Source organism: Vulpes vulpes, chromosome 1 (assembly GCF_048418805.1).
Source record: "Vulpes vulpes isolate BD-2025 chromosome 1, VulVul3, whole genome shotgun sequence".
Lineage (NCBI taxonomy): Eukaryota > Metazoa > Chordata > Mammalia > Carnivora > Canidae > Vulpes > Vulpes vulpes.
This window is the reverse complement of record NC_132780.1, coordinates 17,301,904-17,322,376: the sequence shown is the minus strand read 5'-3', so window position 1 is coordinate 17,322,376 and position 20,473 is coordinate 17,301,904. Positions and strand designations below refer to the sequence as shown.

At 43.2% G+C, this 20,473-nt stretch overlaps 1 protein-coding gene and 1 pseudogene across 4 annotated transcripts; one reads left to right on the top strand and one right to left on the bottom strand.

Annotated features, from left to right (window-relative positions):
- Positions 1 to 101: 101 nt before the first annotated feature.
- On the bottom strand, positions 102 to 19,598 carry ZNF175 (zinc finger protein 175). Of its 4 annotated transcripts, none has more exons than XM_026013809.2 (5): positions 19,476 to 19,598; positions 16,922 to 17,176; positions 10,163 to 10,289; positions 9,806 to 9,901; positions 102 to 3,749 (listed from the first exon to the last, which is right to left on the bottom strand). In XM_026013809.2, the coding sequence occupies exons 2-5, from the start codon at positions 17,069 to 17,071 to the stop codon at positions 1,960 to 1,962; spliced, it is 2,163 nt and encodes a 720-aa protein (XP_025869594.1). In that variant the 5' UTR covers positions 17,072 to 17,176; positions 19,476 to 19,598; the 3' UTR covers positions 102 to 1,959. The 4 variants fall into 4 exon arrangements, with proteins under 4 accessions (XP_025869594.1, XP_025869595.1, XP_025869597.1 ...); XM_026013810.2 differs by having other exon boundaries at positions 102 to 3,650; XM_026013812.2 differs by having other exon boundaries at positions 10,081 to 10,289; positions 19,476 to 19,566.
- Positions 4,611 to 5,252, top strand: LOC140598995 (high mobility group protein B1 pseudogene; annotated as a pseudogene).
- Positions 19,599 to 20,473: the final 875 nt, after the last annotated feature.

The following is a 20,473-nucleotide window of genomic DNA, read 5'->3' as shown; positions in this document are numbered from 1 at the left end:
AGGCACTGCTGGCATCGTCTTGTGAGGATGGTTGAACAGTGTTCACCCGACAGAATACCATGCAACCAGATGCAGCACGAAAAGAACAAGGTACACGTGTATGGTATGCTCTGCTATTTATTTTTTAAAAATATGAGAGAGAGAGACATAGGCAGAGGGAGAAGCAGGCTCTTCACAGGAGCCCGATGTGGGACTCAATCCCAGATCCCAAGATCATGACCTGAGCCAAAGGCAGCAACACAACTGCTGAGCCACCTAGGTGTCCCTGCTATTCATTTCTTAAAAGATTTTAATTATTTGGCATAGAGCACAAGCAGGAAGCCTGATGCAGGGCTCAACCCCAGGAACCCAGGGATCATGGTCTGAGCAGAAGGCAGATGCTTAACTGACTGAGCCACCCAGGCGCTCTGATCTGATATTTATAAAACAGAGCTCCAACACAGGTATAGGATTATGAGCGAGTACTGAATGTGGATGTCAGATACTAATAATCTTCTATAAAAGGCCAGATACAGTTTTCGGCTTACAAGCCACTGAAGCACAGGAAGAGTCACAGACTGTACATAAACACACGAACGTGGCTGTGTCCAGTAAACTATTTAAAAAGAACAGGTGACCAACCCTATTTGGCTGATGGCCAGTCTGTCGACTCCCAGAGTAAATGATCAGGAGCCTGTGTAAAAATGTTTAAAGTCCATACTAAAAAAGGTTGACCACTGGTTATTTATGGAGACATTCACCAGAGATGGGGGAGGTTGAAAGGGGGGCAGGGTAGAGCAGAGCTGGTCAGAGAAAAGATGTACTGTGAAGACCAGTATACATCACAAAATCACACTTATGCATTTACCAAGTGTACATTCACCTGTTGAGACAGGCATACCTTGGAGATACTTGGGTTGGGTCTCAGACCACTGTAGTAAACCAAATGTTGCAATAAAGGAAGTCAAATGAATTTTTTGGTTTCCCAGTGCATGTGGATGTCATGTTGGCACTATACTGTAGTCTATGAAGTATGCAATAGTGTCACGCCTAAAAAAGAGTGCATACTTCTATTAAAAAACTTTCTTGCTAAAAAATGCCAGCCATCATCTGAGTTTTCAGTGAGTTGTAATCACTGATCACAAAGAACTACGACAAATAGTGAAAAATTTGGAAATAGTCCAAGAATAACCAACATGTGAAAGAAACATGATGGGAGCAAATACTGTTGGAAAAATGGTACTGCCCAATGCAGGGCTGCCACAAACCTTCAATTTGTAAAAACACAGTATCTGCAAAGCACGATAAAATGAGGTAGCTATGCCTGTGTATGTATAAAGAAATTAAATAATTACTGTGCAACCTCAGGATATATTCAATTGGGAATAAATCGGATAAACACAATCACAGCAGATCCTTTAAAAAAGTGTATCATCTCCCCACAATTCTGCTACGCAGTGAATCCTATAGCAAACACTACAGAACTCACAAAGTGTTAAGTAGGTGTATATACCTGACCATGTGAACACACACAAACACACACACACATACACACACCTGTCTGGTCATTCAGTTTGCCGGTACTTTGAAATTACTGATATTCCATATTCAATAGGGTTATCATTAATATAACCTCATAAATTTTCCTATAATCTGGCAAAAGTCTGTCTCACTACTTTCTAGAGAAATACGTTTCTCAATGTGTTAGGTGGGGGTTTCTTCCCAGATGAATTTTACAATCCTTAACAAGGCTTGTACAAATATCCTTTTGTTTTCTGAGTAATTTCTTACACATGAAATACTGTGTCACTTTGCAATAGGCAGTGCATTCCTGGAGTTTTTCATGGATTCTATAATCTGCAATTGAATCCAATGCTTGGGAGATATTTTTCTTTGAGAAATTTGGGGTTTCATTTATGTATATGCTGATGCATATTAGGAAGTGATTTCTGGGTAAAGCCTTTTTACACAATAACTGCTTTAATAAGACCTGCCTCTAGTATGAGTCGTTTGGTGTTTATTAAAATTGGATCTGTTGTTGAAGGCCTTCCCACACTGTGAACATACATAGGGCATCTCTCCTGTGTGAATCCGCTGATGCACTTGGAGCTGTGGTTTCTTGCTGAAGGATTTCCCACAATCACAGCATTCATAGGGCTTCTCTCCAACATGAGTTCTCTGATGTGCCATCAACTCTGATTTCTGGACAAAGGCATTCCCACATTTGTAACAGGCAAAAGTTTTCTCTCTCATGTGTGTCATCTGATGTTTGTGGAAATTTGACCTGCCATTGAAAGCCTTCCCACAATCAGTGCATACGTAGGGTTTCTCTCCGGTGTGAATTCGCTGATGCTCCTTGAACTGTGATTTGGAAGTGAAAGCTTTCCCACAGTCACTGCATTTGTAAGGTTTCTCCCCAGTGTGAGTTCTTTGATGCATGCTGAGTATGGACTTTTGGTTGAAAGCTTTCCCACAGTCCCTGCATACATGTTGCCTCTCTCCCGTGTGAATTTTCTGGTGGATATTGAGGTGTGACTTTTGGGTGAAGGCTTTCCCACAGTCACTACATTCGTAAGGCTTCTCCCCAGTATGAATTCGGTGATGTATATCAAGTTGTGACTTGGAAATGAAGGATTTCCCACAGCTGTGGCATGGGTAAGGTTTCTCTCCAGTATGGCCTCTCTGATGTACAGTCAGGTGTGCCTTCTGGACAAAGGCCTGCCCGCACTCAATGCAAACATAGGACTTCTCCCCTGAGTGGATTCTCTGGTGCAAGCTGAGTGTTGACTTCTGAGTGAAGGCCTTCCCACATTCACTGCATGTGTACTGCCGCTCACCCGTATGAATCTTCTGATGTATGGTGAGGGTTGAATTCTGGGAGAAGCCTTTCCCACATTCACTGCATTCATAGAGTTTCTCACTAGAGTGAGTCCTCTGATGTCTGAAGAGGGATAACATCTGGAAAAAAGCTTTCCCACATTCGTGGCATTTATGGGGCTTCTTTCTAGTGTGAGTTTTCTGGTGACTAATCAGTTCTGATCTCTGAATGAAGACCTTCCCACATTCCTTACAAATGTAAGGAATGCTACCTGTGTGATCTGTCAGATACACACCAAGCTTTGGTTGTGGGGTGAAGCCTTTAGTGCATTTGCCACACTCTTGGAGGTTTTCTACACTATGGAATCTCTGTTGCTCAAGAGGTGGCTTCTGGGGGAAGCCCCTCCCACATTCAGCACATTTATCAGGTTTCTCCTGATTACGAATTTGATGTTGGCTATGCGACTGTTTATGGCTAAAGTCTTTCGTACATTGATTCCCTTCACAGAAGTTTTCTCCTGGATGAATATGCTTGCAGCCAGCACTGGAAGAGCTATGGGTGAAGAGATGGCCAGGGCCAACAAGCTCATTGAGGTGTTTTGTGCTGTCAGTTTGATTCTGATGATTTACTTCTAGGTTAGGCTTCAAACTTTTTGCAAATGAGCAATGTTTATGAGATCTTTTTTGTGAAGAAACAAGGGAGGGCTTCAAATGAATGATTTTTCTGGGGTCCTTACATTCACAGTCTCTCCCTGTATCCAGTGTTTTCCTGTTGAGGAAAGCCCCATGCTGTGCAGGATTATTTTGCTTCTGCTGATCCCTCACTGCATAGCTGGCATCTTCCCGCAGGTCCTCTGAAATGCAACACCAGGAACTGTCTCTTATGACTTCATTGTGAAATAAAAATTTTTCAAACATTTTGTGTTGGGAAGTTTTAAGCCCAAATGCCCTTTCTAGAAAGAGAAAAAGAAGATGAAAGAGACACAAGTTAGCAGAGGATGAAGGAGAATAGGAGCAGACTGAGGCTGAACACAAATTGTGGTGTCATGATAAAAACAATGGCAGCGATGATGGCAATGATGAGAGGAAAGAGCCGCCCTGCCTTAGTTACTTGTCACCTGTCTGCATACAGTACAGAGCATGTGCCAGTGTTCTACATAGTGCACATGGAAAATCATTTAAATCCCCACTAACCCTGCAGGAGGTAACTGTGCTTACTCTACCTGTTTCACAGATGAATAGGAGGCACAAAATAGCTAAGTAATTGACCAAGATCATCCCACGGAACTCTGGGGAAAATGAGATTAGAACACAGGCAAGGTGGCTCCACTTACACAAACACACGGTCTAGATCCTGTAGATACACATGCCTATAGGACGATGACAGAAAATACAGACAAGTGTGACAGGGCACCATCTGGGAACAGCCAAGGCTCGAAGGAGGGACTCAGAGGATAGCTCTTCATTAGCTTTCAGATCTAAAGTGTCACTAACCTCCCAGTTTCCTCTCCCAAATCCATCTGTCCTATAAATCCTCTGGAAAAGTAAGAAAGCACCAACCCTGACATGGCCAAGCAGTGAAAGTGAACCTATGCCCAAACTCAACTCTCCAGGAAGCTGAAATTTGTCTGCTTGAATATAGATATAAACTTACAGCCTGGTTCTCACAGCAATTGCAGTACCCTGAGCTCCATAGAGACAGCACTGGGGCAAGTGAGAGCCAGATGGGCACTGGGCGACACTGTGCCTCGCTAAGGAAAATCATTAAACATGAGCAAACAAAGAAAAAAAAAAATAAACATGAGCAATAAATAAATAAATAAATAAAAATGAGCAAAGGAGATTCTAAGAAGCTGAGAGGCAAAATGTCATCATATGCATTCTTTGTGCAAACTTGCTGAAAGGAGCACAGGAAGAAGCACCTGGATGCTTCAGTCAACTTCTAAGAGTTTTCTAAGAAGTGCTCAGAAAGGTTGAAGACCACATCTGCTAAAGAGAAAGGAAAATTTGAAGACATGGCTAAGGTGGACAAGGCCCATTATGAAAGAGAAATGAAAACTTATATCCCCCCTAAAGGGGAAACAAAAAAGAAGCTCAAGGATCCCAATGTACCCAAGAGGCCTCCCTCGGCCTTTTTCTTGTTTTGTTCTGAGTATCGCCCAAGAATCAAAGGAGAGCATCCCGGCCTATCCATTGGTGATGTTGCAAAGAAACTGGGGAAAGATGTGGAATAACACTGCTGCATATGACAAGCAGCCTTATGAAAAGAAAGCTGCTAAGCTGAAGGAAAAATATGAAAAGGATATTGCTGCATACCAAGCTAAAGGAAAGCCTGATGTGGCAAAAAAAAAAAAAAAAAGGGAGTTGTCAAGGCTGAAAAGAGCAAGAAAAAGAAGGAAGACGAGGAAGATGAAGAGGATGAGGAGGAAGAAGATTAAGATGATGATGATGAATAAGATGGTTCTAGTGCAGTTTTTTTCTTGTCTATAAAGCATTTAACCCCCTTGTACATGACTCACTCCTTTTAAAGAAAAAAATTGAAATGTAAGGCTGTGTAAGATTTGTTTTTAAATTGTACCGTGTCTTTTTTTGTATAGTTAACACACTACCGAATGTGTCTTTAGATAGCTCTGTCCTTGTGGCATTTTCAGTAGCCACTAACCTTGCCAGGTACAGTATGGGGGTTGTAAATTGGCATGGAAATTTAAAACAGGTTCTTGTTGGTGCACAGCACAAATTAGTTATATATGGGGATGGTAGTTTTTCATCTTCAGTTGTCTCTGATGCAGCTTCTACGAAATAATTGTTATTCTGTTAACTGAATACCACTCTGTAATTGCAAAAAAAAAAAAAGTTGCAGCTGTTTTGTTGACATTCTGAATGCTTCTAAGTAAATACAGTTTTTTAAATTAAAAACAAGTTAATAAACAAACTTACAATCCTAGAGAAGTACATTGGAAGAGTGGACAAGCAAGCTGTCCCCTGAAATTTGTGTCACTCTCTTCCACAGAAGTTTAACTGTGGTCAGGAACATGGCTGCCAAGCTACATAACAGTTCCCAATGTCCTTTGCAATGAGGTGTTGATGGATAGACCATTGTTGTTGATGGAATATGGATACATTATGTACCACTTCTGGCCTGGGTGATAAGACCACAGCTTCTCAAAACCCTCCACACCTTTTCTGCCTACTAGAACCTGCTTTGGATGTTGTGCACAGTTGGTAGTATCATAAAGCATAGGCAACAACACCAACAGAAAAACTTAGACATCTGAAGAATATAAGAAGTGAGGCTTCCTACTGACCTACCTGCCTTCTACAGGAGAGAAATTATTCTAGAAATTACTACACTGAACCTTGGTCTCTTTGAATAACTTTCAGCCTTATACTACCTAATATACCATTTTTTCTCCACCAAGAATGGGAGTCATTGATCAACAAATTTAGTAGTATAAAACACAAGATACAACATGCTAAAAAGAAAAAGGGGGACGTGGCTGGCTTAGTCGGTAGAGCACACAACTCTTGATCTTGGGGTTGTGAGTTTGAGCCCCATGTTTGGTGATTACTTAAAAACAAAATCTTTTTTAAAAATTGTGGTTAAAAAAAGGTAATATAAAATTTACCATCTCCACCATTTCTTAAAAATTGTTCTTATTTTAAGTACACTCATGTCCAGCATTGGGCTTGAACTGAGGACCCTGAGATCAAGAGTTGCATGCTCCTCTGACCAAGCTAGCCAGGGCTCTCCCCCGCCATCTCAACCATTTCTAAGTGTTAGGCACATTCCCAGTATTGTGTAGCCAATTTCCAGTTGAAAAACTGAAGCGATGCCCCTGAAACAGCAGCTCCCCCTCGTCTTCTCCTCTCTGGCAACCACCATTTTACTTTGTCTTTGTGAATAGTAATACTCTCTAGATACCTCCTATTGTAAGTGGAATTGGAGACTATTTGTCTTTTTGTGAGTGGTTTATTTCACTTATAATGTCCTCAAGGATCACCTATATTATATCATGTGTTATTTACCTTTCTTTTTAAGGCTGAATAATATTCCATGGTGTATATAGAACAGACTTTGTTTATCCATTCACCTATCAATGGACAACTGTATTGCACCCATGTCTTAGCCATCATGAATAGTGCTATGAACACAGGTATGTATCGCTTCAGGATCCTGTTTTTTCTTCTTTTTTAAAAGATTTTATTTATTTATTCATGAGAGATACACACACACACACACACACACACACACACAGAGGCAGAAACTCAGGCAGAGGGAGAAGCAGGCTCCATGCAGGGAGCCCGATGTGGGACTCGATCCCGGGTCTCCAGGATCATGCCCTGGGCTGAAGGCGGCACCAAACCGCTGAGCCACCTGGGCTGCCCAGTATCCTGTTTTTTATTCTCCTGGATATATACATATACACAAAAGTGGAATTAATTGCTGGATCATATGGTAATTCTACATTTAATTTTCTGAGGAATCACCATACTGTCTTCCAGGGTGGCTGCACCATTTTACATTCCCACAAACAGTGCACAGGAATCACTAACTTGCCAACACTTATTATTTTGTTTTTTGCCAGTAGCCACTCTAATGAGCTGATTTTCACATTGTGGTTTGCTTTGCATTTCCCTAATGTTGAACATCTCTTCAAATACTTGTTGGCCATTTATATATCATCTTTGGAGAAATGTCCATTCAAGTCCCTTACCTTATTTTTTAAATCAGGTTATTTGTTGTTTCATTTTTCACTCATATAGCAATTTTACCCAAACACTGGCTTTTATTTTTTTTCTGAAAATCTTATACTGAGTTCCCAGGCATGCATATGGAACATTTTAAACTCCCACTGCTGAAGATGTTCAATGCAAAATAACAGAACTATGCTGAAAGGCTTATCCTTAATTCTCTAACATAGCTAGCTAAACAATGCTGCTTTCAAAAAAGCCCAATTTATTTCCCAGCCCAAGCAATACTCATGACTTCTACCCTCATTCAGCTTTTTCTGCCTGTTCCTTTGCTCCAGCTCATAACTGCTATGTGGAACAGCTACAAGTACCATGTCCTTCACATCACCCCCAGTGCTGCTCCTCCTCTGGGCTGATGACATCCCCTCTGACCTTCACAAGCACTCCCTACATCCCTTATTCTGATACTTATTTCTTGAGTAGCCTTCCATTAAATACATAAGATTAATGCCAAAGGCTAACGGTTTTAACACCTCATGCCATTACCCAATCTAATGACAATCTCTGTGCCTTTGAATTTACCTTAATAGATTTTATAGTTTTCTTAGTATATATTGTCTTCACTTATGTATATCATACATATGTCTCTGCAGTAAACATGGAAGAAAATAGGAACCCAATGGAATAGAGCACAAATGACAGAACTCTTCAAATACATTTAAAATTAGAAATGTGTGGCCATGATGCTAATGTTACTGGAAAGACTATTTATTAATCCTACTAGTAAGAAATAACTAACTATTTTTCCATCAAATCTCAGGCAAAAAAAAGAAAATATCAGTAAAATCTACCAATGGCATTTTGACTGACCTCATCAATGACTGGAATCCACAAAACCCATTAGGAACAAAAACAGAGGCAGGAGGAACTGGGAACTAATTTATGAGAGACCCATTGGGATTAAGAAAAAGTATAAACTAAGTTGTACATTCAAAACAAAAAAATGGGGGCAGCCCAAGTGGCTCAGCGGTTTAGCGCCACCTTTGGCCCAGGGTGTGATCCTGGAAACCCGAGATTGAGTCCCACATCGGGCTCCCTGCATGAAGCCTGCTTCTCCCTCTGCCTGTGTCTTTGCCTCTCTCTCTCTCTGTGTGTCTCTCATGAGTAAATAAATAAAATCTTTAAAAAGAAAAAAGAAAAAAAGTGGTTGGATTTCTAAGACTGAGATGGAAGGGCCAAGAAACATAGGAGACTCTGACAAAATGTATAAGGTGAGAAGAATGTCTAATTGGTGTAAGGATTCCAATTTCTGATCTCCCAAAAATAAAGGAAGTGAGTCATCCCACAATCCACCAAATGGCTGAATAAGGTAAGAGAATGGCTGAGCCACAAGGACTAGAGGGAGTTGGTCTAAGGATCACCAGAAAAAATTGAGGCCTGTGTGTTCTGAATAGAGGGGCCCTTTAAGGTAATTCCTATATGAAGGGATGACCAGAGTAAAGCAGGGACCGGAGCTGCAGGTGTCACAATTACAAGGAAAAGAAGAAAGAAGACCCAGCACAGAAAAGAAAAACCAATGAATTAAGGGGACAAATAAAAAAAGAAAAAAGGTTTTAAGAAAAAACTCTATGGACACAAATGGGTACAACAATATGAGGAAGGCAATGTACAGACGGAAAACCCAATCAGAAGACAGATCGGAGATGTTCCACTAGTTATTAGAAAAATGAAATCAACAAGAAACAGCCTTATCGGCTATCAAATGGGCCGTGATAAATCTGATGTGCACCATGCTGGCAAGATGCACAACTGTGGATCCTTGTACATTCTCCGATAAGAGAGTAAATTAAACCCTACTAAAGAGCAGTACGGTATACTGAGTCACATTATAATAACACTTCTATCCAGGGGTGAGGGAATCCCACTCCTGAGTATTCACCTCTGAGAAATTCTTACACCTGCCCCTAAGGGGCATTTACAAGATAATGTATCAGTGTTAGAAACCGGGAGTCGGGGAAGCCCTGGTGGTACAGCGGTTTAGCGCCGCCTGCAGCCCAGGGCCTGATCCTGGAGACCCCGGATCGAGTCCCACATCGGGCTTCCTGAAATGGAGCCTGCTTCTCCCTCTGCCTGTGTCTCTGCCTCTCTCTCTCTCTCTCTGAATGAATAAATAAATAAATCTTTAAAATAAAAAAAAAAAGAAAAAGAAACTGGGAGTGGGAGGTGACATACCACCCACCACTGGGGGATGGATAGTGTGGCAGGTTGAATAATGCTCCTCTCAAGATATCCATGTTGGCTAGGTAAAATCACTCACCTCGATGCCTCTGATGTGGGAGCTGAACTTCTCTCATCCATGGCTCCTCTCCTTTTTCCATCCTAGAAATGATCTCTGGGTTGGGAATGTTATACCCTGTTAATGAAAAGAATATTGGATTTGGATGTGGTCTTGGGCTTTACAGGCCATTCAACGAAGCTCTGTGTTGGCTCATCAGAAAAGTCAGTATCTTTCACTAGAAACAAAGTAATATTCAAAGGTGTCCTAAAGGAATGAACAATCCAGGACAAATCAAAGGCAAACAGATTACATACTTCAGATGCCCTACTGTGTTCCACAACAAGGAAGGAAAGCTCAACGAGGTCCATCCAAGATTCCCGGGTCAGGTGTGCTCACCCACGAAGAGGAGGTGGCTGTAGATCTCCAGCATTACATCCTGGTATAGGCATCTCTGGGCAGGGTCCAGTTGCTGCCACTCCTCCCTGCTGAAGTCCATGGTCACATCCTCAAATGATACTGATCCCTGTAACAACATACCCCACTGTGAATTAGACATTATTGGTGAATACAGAAGTTACATGTAGACTTGTTTTTAATGAGTTTTCACCATGATTTATATTGGCTTTCCACTAACACCCATTTCATATTGTATTTTGGGGGATTAAAAAAATTTCTAGAAATATCTTGCCATCTACTACATACTTGTGATATTATGCTGGCTTTTATTCCAGTTTTCTGGAATTGAGCTCTTAAACCCTTTATATTTCTCAAGTGATGCAAGTAATAAAGGTGTCTTGTGTTATGTTTAAGATGTGTTTTGGGGGATCCCTGGGTGGCGCAGCGGTTTGGCGCCTGCCTTTGGCCCAGGGCGCGATCCTGGAGACCCGGGATCGAATCCCACATCAGGCTCCCAGTGCATGGAGCCTGCTTCTCCCTCTGCCTGTGTCTCTGCCTCTCTCTCTCTCTCTGTTTGACTATAAAAAAAAAATAAAAAATAAAAAAAAAAATAAAAAGATGTGTTTTGGTAGTGGGGGCCTGGTTGCTAGGGAAACCTACCACATGATTAGAGGGTTAGAACTTTCAGCTCCACCCTACCTCCAGGGAGGGAAGAGGTGGAGGTGCAACCAGTTGCCAATGGCCAATGATTCCTTCAGTCATGCTTAGGTCATGAAGCCTCCATAAATATGTATTTACCCAAAGGGCAGGGTTTGGAGAGCTTCCAGGCTGCTGAACCAGATCACTTACATATGCCCCCTGGCCAGGCCTCAAATTGTATGGGGGACAGAAATTCCTTTAGAATGTTGCCCGATGGATGTCATGTGGCTGTTGATTCTTATCCTTTAATATCCTTTGTAGTGAACCAGTAACACGTAGTGAGTAAATGGGTTTCCTGAGTTCTGTTAGCTACTCTTGAAAATTAATCAAACCCAAGGAGGGGGTTATGAGAACCTCCAAAAACCAATGAGTCAGAAGCAATGGTGACCAACTGGAGTTGTGATTGGCAGATGAAGTGGGGGGAGAGGTGCTGTCTTGTAGGACTGTGCCCTCAACCTGTGGGATCTGACCCTATTCATGAGTAGATAGTGCCCGAATTGAGTTAAATTTGAGAACAAAAGACCCCAACAATAAGACGATAACAGCTCATGGAGCAGATGTCAACTTCCCAAAATTTTAACCAGGCTGGATGACCGTGAGGAACAAAATCAGTCAGCACAGCTAGAGATGATGAGCTGGCACAAAATTCAGGAAAATTCATAGAAAAACCTTTTCATGCTCCTCATTGGCCACCACATCCTGAAGCCACTGCCAGAAACCACAAGCTGCATCCTGCTTGTCTGCTCCTAATGTTGAAGTCTGGGACCTGAGTCTGGTCACCCTTGTTAAGGGTACAGAACTTGTGGGTTTTGCCTATTTAACCCTACATCTTCCCCTTTGGAGCATACTTTCCTTTTATAGCAGAAGGCTGTGGTCACCCCAGTTTGCAAGCAGTAGGCCAATTAAGCTTTCCCATGCCTTGGACCAAATCTTTGCATTCTGGGAATTCCTGCTGACAAACTGTAGGACACCCAGCTGGTATTGCAGAGAAGTGCTTGGTATGGGAAAAAGTCCCACACATTTGGTGACCAGAAGCGCAGCGTTCTGTGCATATAAAGGAGACACGTAGGAGAAGTTATTTTCCTTTACAACAGGGGATACTGATATGAGCAAAAGCCAATTCCCTTCCTGGAAGGGTGGGCATGGAAAGCATGTGTGTGCTGGGGGTGGGAGTATATAAGAGCACTCAATGGAAACTCCAAGACAGTTCTTTGCAGTTCTGGACCAAATTCTAACATATATGTGAAAGGAGGGAGAATCCCTTCACACCACCAAGCAGTTCTGCAGTGGGGTGGCCCACAATTCAACTCCGTTCTGACACCATCTACCTGGAGGTGGTGTCAGATCCCAGAGGTGAAGGATCAGTCCTATATGGCTGCCCCACCCCTTCAGGTGCCAGTCACAAGCCCAGGCTGTCACCTGTAGCTCTGTGTAGCTGGCATAAATTAGAGGTTCCCACATCCTTCTTCTTGAGCTCAATTAATATGCTAGAGCAGCTCAATCAATTAAGGAAACCCATTTACTCACTAGGATCACCAGTTTATTATGAAAAGATAGTAAAAGATATGGATCAAGAGCCAGATGAAGGGGACGCCTGGGTGGCTCAGCAGTTAAGCATCTGCCTTCGGCTCAGGGCGTGATCCTGGAGTCCTGGAATTGAGTCCCACATCATGGGGAGCCCACTTTTCTACCTCTGCCTGTGTCACTGCTTCTCTCTTTCTTTCTCATGAATAAGTAAAATCTTAAAAAAAAAAAAAAAAAGAAAGAAAAAGAAAAAAGACCCAGATGAAGAGATGCACAGGGCAAGGTATGTAGGAAGGGAATCAGAGCTTCCATGCCCCCTCCAGGTGAATCACTCTCGGGGCAGGGCCATGTGCTCATCAACCCAGAAGCTCCCCAAACCCCATCCTTTTGAGTGTTTATGGAGGTTTTATTACAGTCATGACTGAATAAATCATAGGCCTTTGGTAAATGAGCCTATCCCCAGCCACTCCCCCCTTCTCTGGAGGTGGGACTGAAGGTCCCAACCCTAGGATCAGTGGGTTGGTTTCCTTGGCAACCCCCCCCCCCAGTAGGGTTTCCAAAATTCACCTTATTTACATAAACCCAGTTGTGGAAAGAGGTCTGTTATAAACAAGACACACACTTCACCTTTAGGGCTCTGAAGCATTTTTCCCCCCAGGAACTGACGACAAGACCAAATACTGTGACAAAAGATGCTCCGCTTATAGCTCAGGAAATTCCTGAGAGAGATTTGGGGAGCTGTGAGCCAGGAACCCTGGATGACGAACTAATATACAGGTTTCTCATAAATCTCCTATCACATAGCTTTGTAAGGGGGTCATTAAAAGTTTAGGAAGCAAATACCAAAACATTTAGTTATTGGGGTAAAAACTGATTGATATTGAGGAGAAATACAGTGTTGACCATGGTTATTTTGGGTTTTTTTAAGCTGAACATGTGATCTTATGGAGAACAGTGAAATAGGTTATACCTTCTTGCTACATCAAGCTCATACTGTGTCAGACAATTTTGATCATTTGCCAGAGTGCTGCTTGCAAAGACAACTGTTTTTATTCATAAGCCTAGCAAAACAATCTTTCTTTTCTATGTACTAATAAAACTAAAACTACTTGCAAAGGAAAAAAGTGGCAAAAATGTTACAAATATATGCAGAGACAGGTTATTAGTATTATAAAATATATTTGAAAACCAGAGGCTGGGGCACCTGGGTGGCTTAATCGGTTAAGCAACTGCCTTGGGCTCAGATCATGATCTCAGGGTCCTGGATCCTGCTCAGTGGGAAGTCTCTTTCTCCCTGCTCTCAAATAAATAAATAAAATTAAAAATAAATAAACAAAAATAAAAGATTTTATTTATTTGAGAATGAAAGTGGGAGAGTGCACAAACAGGGTGGGGGCTGGAGGGAGAGGGAAAAGCAGACTCCACACTGAGCAGGGAGCCTGATATGGGGCTCTGATCCCAGGACCCTTGAGATCATGGCCTGACCAGAGGGCAGATGTTTATCTGACTGAGCCACCCAGGTTCCTCTAACCTTCAATTTTAAAAAAAAGACCAATAAAACAGAAAAATGTAAAGTGCAAATTAAAGCAACAATAGCATACTATTTATTTTTTATCAAATTCACAGGGTTATGGGGATCCCTCAACGGTTTAGCACCTGCCTTCGGCCCAGGGCATGATCCTGGGGTCCCAGGATCCAGTCCCGGATCAGGCTCCTTGCATGGAGCCTGCTTCTCCCTTTGCCTCTCTCTCATGAATAAATAAACAAAATCTTAAAAAAAAAAAAAAAATTCACAGGGTTGTAAAGTACAAAATAACAACATACAGTATTGGCCAAAAGAGGGCACACTAGGTGAATGCTGGCAGCAAATATTCTAACATGAATAGAAAAGCTGACTGAAAAGGTGAATTAGCAAAGGAGTTATCTAATGAAATGGCAAAATGAAAACCAGGCCAAGCAGACAAAATGATTTTCATCATAAAAAAGGGAATGAGCTAATAGGAAGTAACCTGTATCATAACATCCACTTGAACATGCTTTCAATCACATTCTTAACAATTCAACCCATGTCAACACAAAAGTAAAGGCACTTTTCTACAATGTTTATGGGCTTGTGTCTCCTCTCCAACCTCCTCCCACCCCCAAAATTCTTATGCCGAGGTCCTAACACCCAGTACCTCAAAATGTGTCTGTATTTGGAAACATGGTCTTTTAAAAAATTTTTTTTTAAGATTTATTTATTTATTCATGAGAGACACAGAGGCAGAGACACAGGCAGAGGGAGAAGCAGGCTCCTCACAGGGAGCCCAATGCAGGACCAGGACCCAGGACCCAGGACCCAGGACCCCAGGACCCCAGAATCACACAGAGCCAAAGGCAGACACTCAACCATTGAGCCAAGCAGGCATCCCTGGAAACATGGTCTTTAATAAGTTCAAATGAAGTCAGTAGGTGGGCCCTATTCCAGGGGTCCTTATAAGAAAAGTAGATTAAGGGATATCTGGGTGGCTTAGTGGCTGATCACTTGCCTTTGGCTTAGGGTGTGATCCCGGGGTCCTGGGATGGAGCCCCACATTGGGCTCCCTATGGGGAGCCTGCTTCTTCTGCCTAGCTCTTTGTGTTTCTCATGAATAAATACAATCTTAAAAAAAAAAAAAAAAAGTAAAGGAGATTAAGACACAGATACCCGCCTCTTCCCCAGGGAAGATCATGTGTACGGACACAGAGGTCCATCTACAAGCCAAGGAGAAACCACAAAAGGAACAACCCTGCTGACACTTTGATCTTGGATTTCTAGCCTCTAGCACTATGAGAAAATAAATTTCTGTTTAAGCCACCCAATTGGTGGTACTTTTATAGCAGCCCTAGAAAACTAACATTGTCACACAACAAGGTCTCAACGTTTTGTTTCAAATTTGGGTGTTTTACATTTGCATTTTAAGAATGACTTTTAGGGGCACCTGGGTGGCTCAGTTAAGTGTCTGCCTTCTGCTCAGGTCACGATCCCAGGTCCTGGGATCAAACCTTGCATCAGGCTCCCTGCTCAGTAGGGAGTATGTTTGTCCCTCTCTCTCTCTGCCCTTCCACCCACCTGTGTGCTCACTCTCTCTCAAATAAATAAAAGCTTTAAAAAAAAAAAAAAAACCTGTTTCTCCCTCTGCCTGTATCTCTGCCTCTCTCTCTCTCTGTGTGACTATCCTAAATAAATAAAAATTTAAAAAAAAAATTATACTTAAAAAAAAAAGGGATCCCTGGGTGGCGCAGCGGTTTGGCGCCTGCCTTTGGCCCAGGGCGCGATCCTGGAGACCTGGGATCGAATCCCACGTCAGGCTCCCGGTGCATGGAGCCTGTTTCTCCCTCTGCCTGTATCTCTGCCTCTCTCTCTCTCTCTGTGACTATCCTAAATAAATAAAAATTTTAAAAAAAAAATTATACTTAAAAAAAAAAAATGAATGACTTTTAAATACTTATGGTGGTATCTTTTAATTTTTAAATGATTTTTACTTGGCATTTACTGTAATTGTCTAATGTTCCTTTCTTTCAATGTTTTCTGTTAAATGTTTCTGTCAGGTGAAGATGACTTTAAACATTACTGAAATATGTAATTTCACAATGCACCAGTCACAATGGTAATAAACCATGCACTTATTATACTTTTTAAAAACAGAGTATCTCTCTGTAATTTTGATTATAAACCTATCACAGGTCAACAATTGTTATTGATAACAAACATCATTGTTTTCAAACATACAATGTCTTTAAATACACAGACTAGAGGTACCTGGGTGACTCAAGTTATAATCTCGGGGTCCTGGAATTGAGTCCTGAGTGAGTTCTGTGCTCAGTGGGGAGTCTGCTTGTCCCTCTGCCCCTACCCCCACTCATATGTACACTCTCACTCTTAAATAAATAAAATCTTTAATAAACACATAAATAAATATACAGACTAACTTGGAATTTCAGCAAATCTTGAGTATACCCAAGAATCTTCCTTTCTCCCTCCCCAATATCAAATATTTTATCTATGGGCAATTTGGAAACATCATTCTCTGGCATTTTCATTCATCATTTAAAATATGAAAAACCACACATGTGCTTAAAACAGTTTTTGCTCTAGTATCCCATGATTCTAAAACCATGAGGACAGAGCGGAAAGGAGACAACCCCCACCAGGCAAGTAAGAAGTCAGAAGGGGACCAGCTGAGAATATGCAAAGACCCAATGGTGGATGAAGGATCTCCGGAGCTGAGCAGTCAGGAGTTAGCATTTCTCTGCCAGGGACTGGGGCTTCCCACCCAGATCAGGGGCGACCTTTTCTTCTTCTTTTGCCCCAGGGCCAACCCCTCTACAACATACCTTCCTCTACAGTTTCCTCTATTATACAGGTCTGTGAAAGAGGGGACATCAGCCCCCCTCCGGAGTCTGCTCTCAGCAGGAAGATGCACATGGTCTCAGCCACAGTGAGTCCAGAATCTGCTGCTTCTTGTGTCTGCCCTCAGGTTCTGGAAAACTGTCCCTGGGGCTGCTCCTGCTTACCTCACATGGTCCATCCTGCTCCTGTGGACTCAGGACCTGGGATCTTTGGGGCCAATTCTCTTTGGCAGGCATGTCTCCCCTGTGCTTCACTTCCCGGTTTCTCTTGCTGACAGCTCCACTTTTTTCAGGATCCTGAAGCTCGGTGGGCATCTAGAAGCTTCAATCTGAGCTGCTGGGGAGAGTCTGGCTGGGCTGTGGAGACCTGCAGCCTCAATGATGTGGTCTGACCCAGGGGCCCTGCAAAGCCAGGAAGTCCTGGAAAGGCAATGGCCCACATGGTCACTCCTCTAACAGTTGCTCTATACAAGTATTTCTGAGGATCCTTAGGGGAAGGCCACTATGCTACACCCTATGGAATAAAAGTTCAGAAGAACCCAACCAGTTATTAATCAGGGTAAAATAAAAGATGAAGAGTTCTGGGGCGCTTGGGTGGCTCAGTCAGTTTAGCAGCCGACTCTTGATTTTGGCTCAGGTCATGATCTTGGGGTCCTGGGATTGAGCCCCAAGTCAGGCTATGTGCTCAGCGAGGAGTCTGCTTTGGGATTCTATCTCTCCCTCTGTCCCTCCCTGCCCTCGCTCTAAAATAAGGAAATAAATCTTAAAACAAACAAACAAACAAACAAAAAACAAAGTATTTGGAATACATGAAGGTTTATTTTTTTTTAAATTTTATTTATTTTTCATGAGAGACACAGAAAGAGGGAGAGACAGGAAGAGGGAGAAGCAGGCTCCATGCAGGGAGCCCGAAGTGGGACTAGATCCCAGGACCTCAGGATTACACCCTGGGCCGAAGGCAGGTGCTCAACTGCTGAGCCATCCAGGGACCCCCTACATGAAGGTTTAATTGTAGCTCTGCCACCTTTAAGCTTTGAGAACATGAAGATAATACTTTAACTGTAGTCTCCAAAATGAGGATGCAAGTTTTTATCACAGGCATCGGGAAAGACATGTGATAAGACTTATCAAGCTGTCAGCATATGTCCCGGCATGTGGTAAACACCCTGTTCAATTTTCACATAACACTGTCCACTAAACATTACAATCATTATTATGCCCATTTTGTGGATGAGGAAACTTAAGCTGTTACACCCTTGCCTTATGGTCTCAGTCAGCAGAGGGGAGAAAAGAAAATCAATCCTTCCTCTGCCTTGTTCCAAACTGCAGTTGTCTCTATCTCATGTGGTCCCCTATGTACACGGTCAGCTTCCATAAACACCATTTCCATTTCCTGTTGCCTTTACAGAACAGGGTCTCTGAGGTAACCTTGCTGATATGCTGGTCCAAGCTTCTGGACATTTCAGTTCCCATCCAGAATCCCTTGACAGCCCAGGCTTTTCTTTTTTAAATATTTTATTTTGGGGGCACCTGGGTGGCTCAATGGTTGAGTGTCTGCCTTTGGCTCAGGTCATGATCCCTGTGTCCTGGGATAGAGTCCCACATCGGGCTCCCTGCAGGGAGGTTGCTTCTCCCTCCACCTATGTCTCTGCCTCTCTCTGTATGTCTCATAAATAAATAAAAATAAATATATATTTTATTTTTAAGTAATCTCTACAGCCAACGTGGGGCTCGAATTTAAATTTCCAGATCAAATGTCACACGCTCCACCGACTGAGCAGCTAGGTGCCCCATAACAAAGATGAAACTTAAACTTACTGTCCTCAACCCCCACCATCACCTGGAAAACCTGCAGACATGCAGCAGGACCTCCAATCACTTACCATGTCTTAACTGTACATCATGAATTGCCTCCCAACACCACACTCACCCAAATGCAGTTCACCCACAGCACTGACCTCCAGATATCCCCAAGGAGTGGACCACAGGACTGCCTGAAGGTCACGGAATGCCTCCCGTCTCAGACATAGCCAGGCTACGCTGGCTGCCAATGTTTCCCAGGGAGTGGGATTTCCACAGAACCTGGAATAATCCCGAACACGGGGCTCCAACTGATGCACCCCAAAAGGAAATCATCCTCCATCTGCTCATGTGCCAGTTACTGACCCTTGCCACTTTCCACAGGGAGCTAAGGAGGAGGCCTCAGAAAACCCCATAACGGACCTCCCAGCCAGACCTGCTGTCCATCGGCTCCCATACGCTGCCCTTAGCACCCTTCTGAGTTCTGTAGGTCCCCCACACTGCTTCCCGATGTTACAAGGGGCCCCTCGAAGTGCTCCCATCCCTGAAGCTCCTACTCCCAGTCAGTCATGCCTGCAGAGTCTCTCCCCGAACGTGCCGGTTCCACCTACTCCGGCTGCTCCAGAAGCACGTTCGCCGTCCTCAGGTGAACAAGTCTAAAGGACCAACACTACGAGATCTGATATCAGAACACACCTGGAGTTAAGTTCCCACAATACTTACACACACACACACACGAAATAGGCAAAAGCCTGAAAAGGACCGAACCAATCACCCAACTCAGAGAAGCCGCCACCAATCTCACAGCCCCCCTCACTAAGGGCCCCATCACTCACACCGCAAACCCTCGTCACTCGTCCCCCACGCCACCGACACTCACAGACCCCACAGAATCTCCACTGCTAATATCCCAAATCACCTCAGCCTCCCACACGGATGACGGACGGGCCAGAGCCAGGCAAAGCTAAAGCGAAATGGCCGCGCCGAGCTACTTCCGGTCTGGGTTATAGTCCCGGCCACATTTCTCAGCGCGCGGGGGTATGAGCGGTGCGCATGCTCGGTAGGAGCCGTGAAGCCACGCCCCGCCAATAGTTATCATGGCGCTTGTGTGTGTGTGTGTGTGTGTGTGTGTGTGTGTGTGTGTGTGTGTGTGTGTGTGTGTGTGTGTGTGTGTGTGTGTGTGTGTGTGTGTGTGTGTGTGTGTGTGTGTGTGTGTGTGTGTCATGGCTGCGTTCCTAAGGACTATGACACTTATGGGAGGCCCGCCATTTTCCAAGAACGTCCGTTCCGTACAGCCAGGGAAGGCATTTGCACTCTCACAAAGTCTTGGGGTCCGTCCCACTTTGGCAGGAGATCTCTTACATACTTGTTTCTAGATGTGTTTCTAGGAGGAACTGCCATTGCGCTTCCTGGAAAATACCATTCCTCTGTATTTTCACACTGATTTAAAACCCTGCACTCAGAATCCAGGTGTTCTGTCCCTTCCTCCCTACCACGACCCACCCACCGTGCAGAGAGAGGTTAATGGGATAGGAGCCACTCCCCAGTGCGCTGCCCTTGAGAGAAGAGACAAAGCCAGACCCAGTGTTCAGAAGTAGTTTCTTTATTTCTGCAGCCATTTACTGCAGTAGGTATCATAGTTAAGCACAAAGATTCTGGAGCTGGGCTGCCTGGGTTTGAAGCCAGATGTTTACGTTTGGGCAAGTTATTTAACCTCTCTGTACTTAAATTTCCTATTACATAAAGTTGTGAGGATTAAATAAATATATTATCATAGGAAAAATGTTTAAAACAGTGCTGTGATGTAATGAGAATGAACTGCTAGGTGAGAAAAACATTCTATTTCATTCATTCAAGAGATTATTGGGTTCCTATGGTATGCCCAAGAAAAATTGTTTAAGGTCATTGTGTAACCGA

Excerpts from the sequence above, each read along its gene's own strand:
- ZNF175 (XM_026013809.2), bottom strand. The coding sequence starts at position 17,071 with ATGCCCACCGAGCTTCAGGATCCTGAAAAAAGTGGAGCTGTCAGCAAG. Across the intron at positions 10,290-16,921 it reads AGCAGGATGGACCATGTGAG|GGATCAGTATCATTTGAGGA; the intron begins GTAAGCAGGAGC and ends ATGTTGTTACAG. Across the intron at positions 9,902-10,162 it reads CAGCCACCTCCTCTTCGTGG|GGTATAACATTCCCAACCCA; the intron begins GTGAGCACACCT and ends TTTCATTAACAG.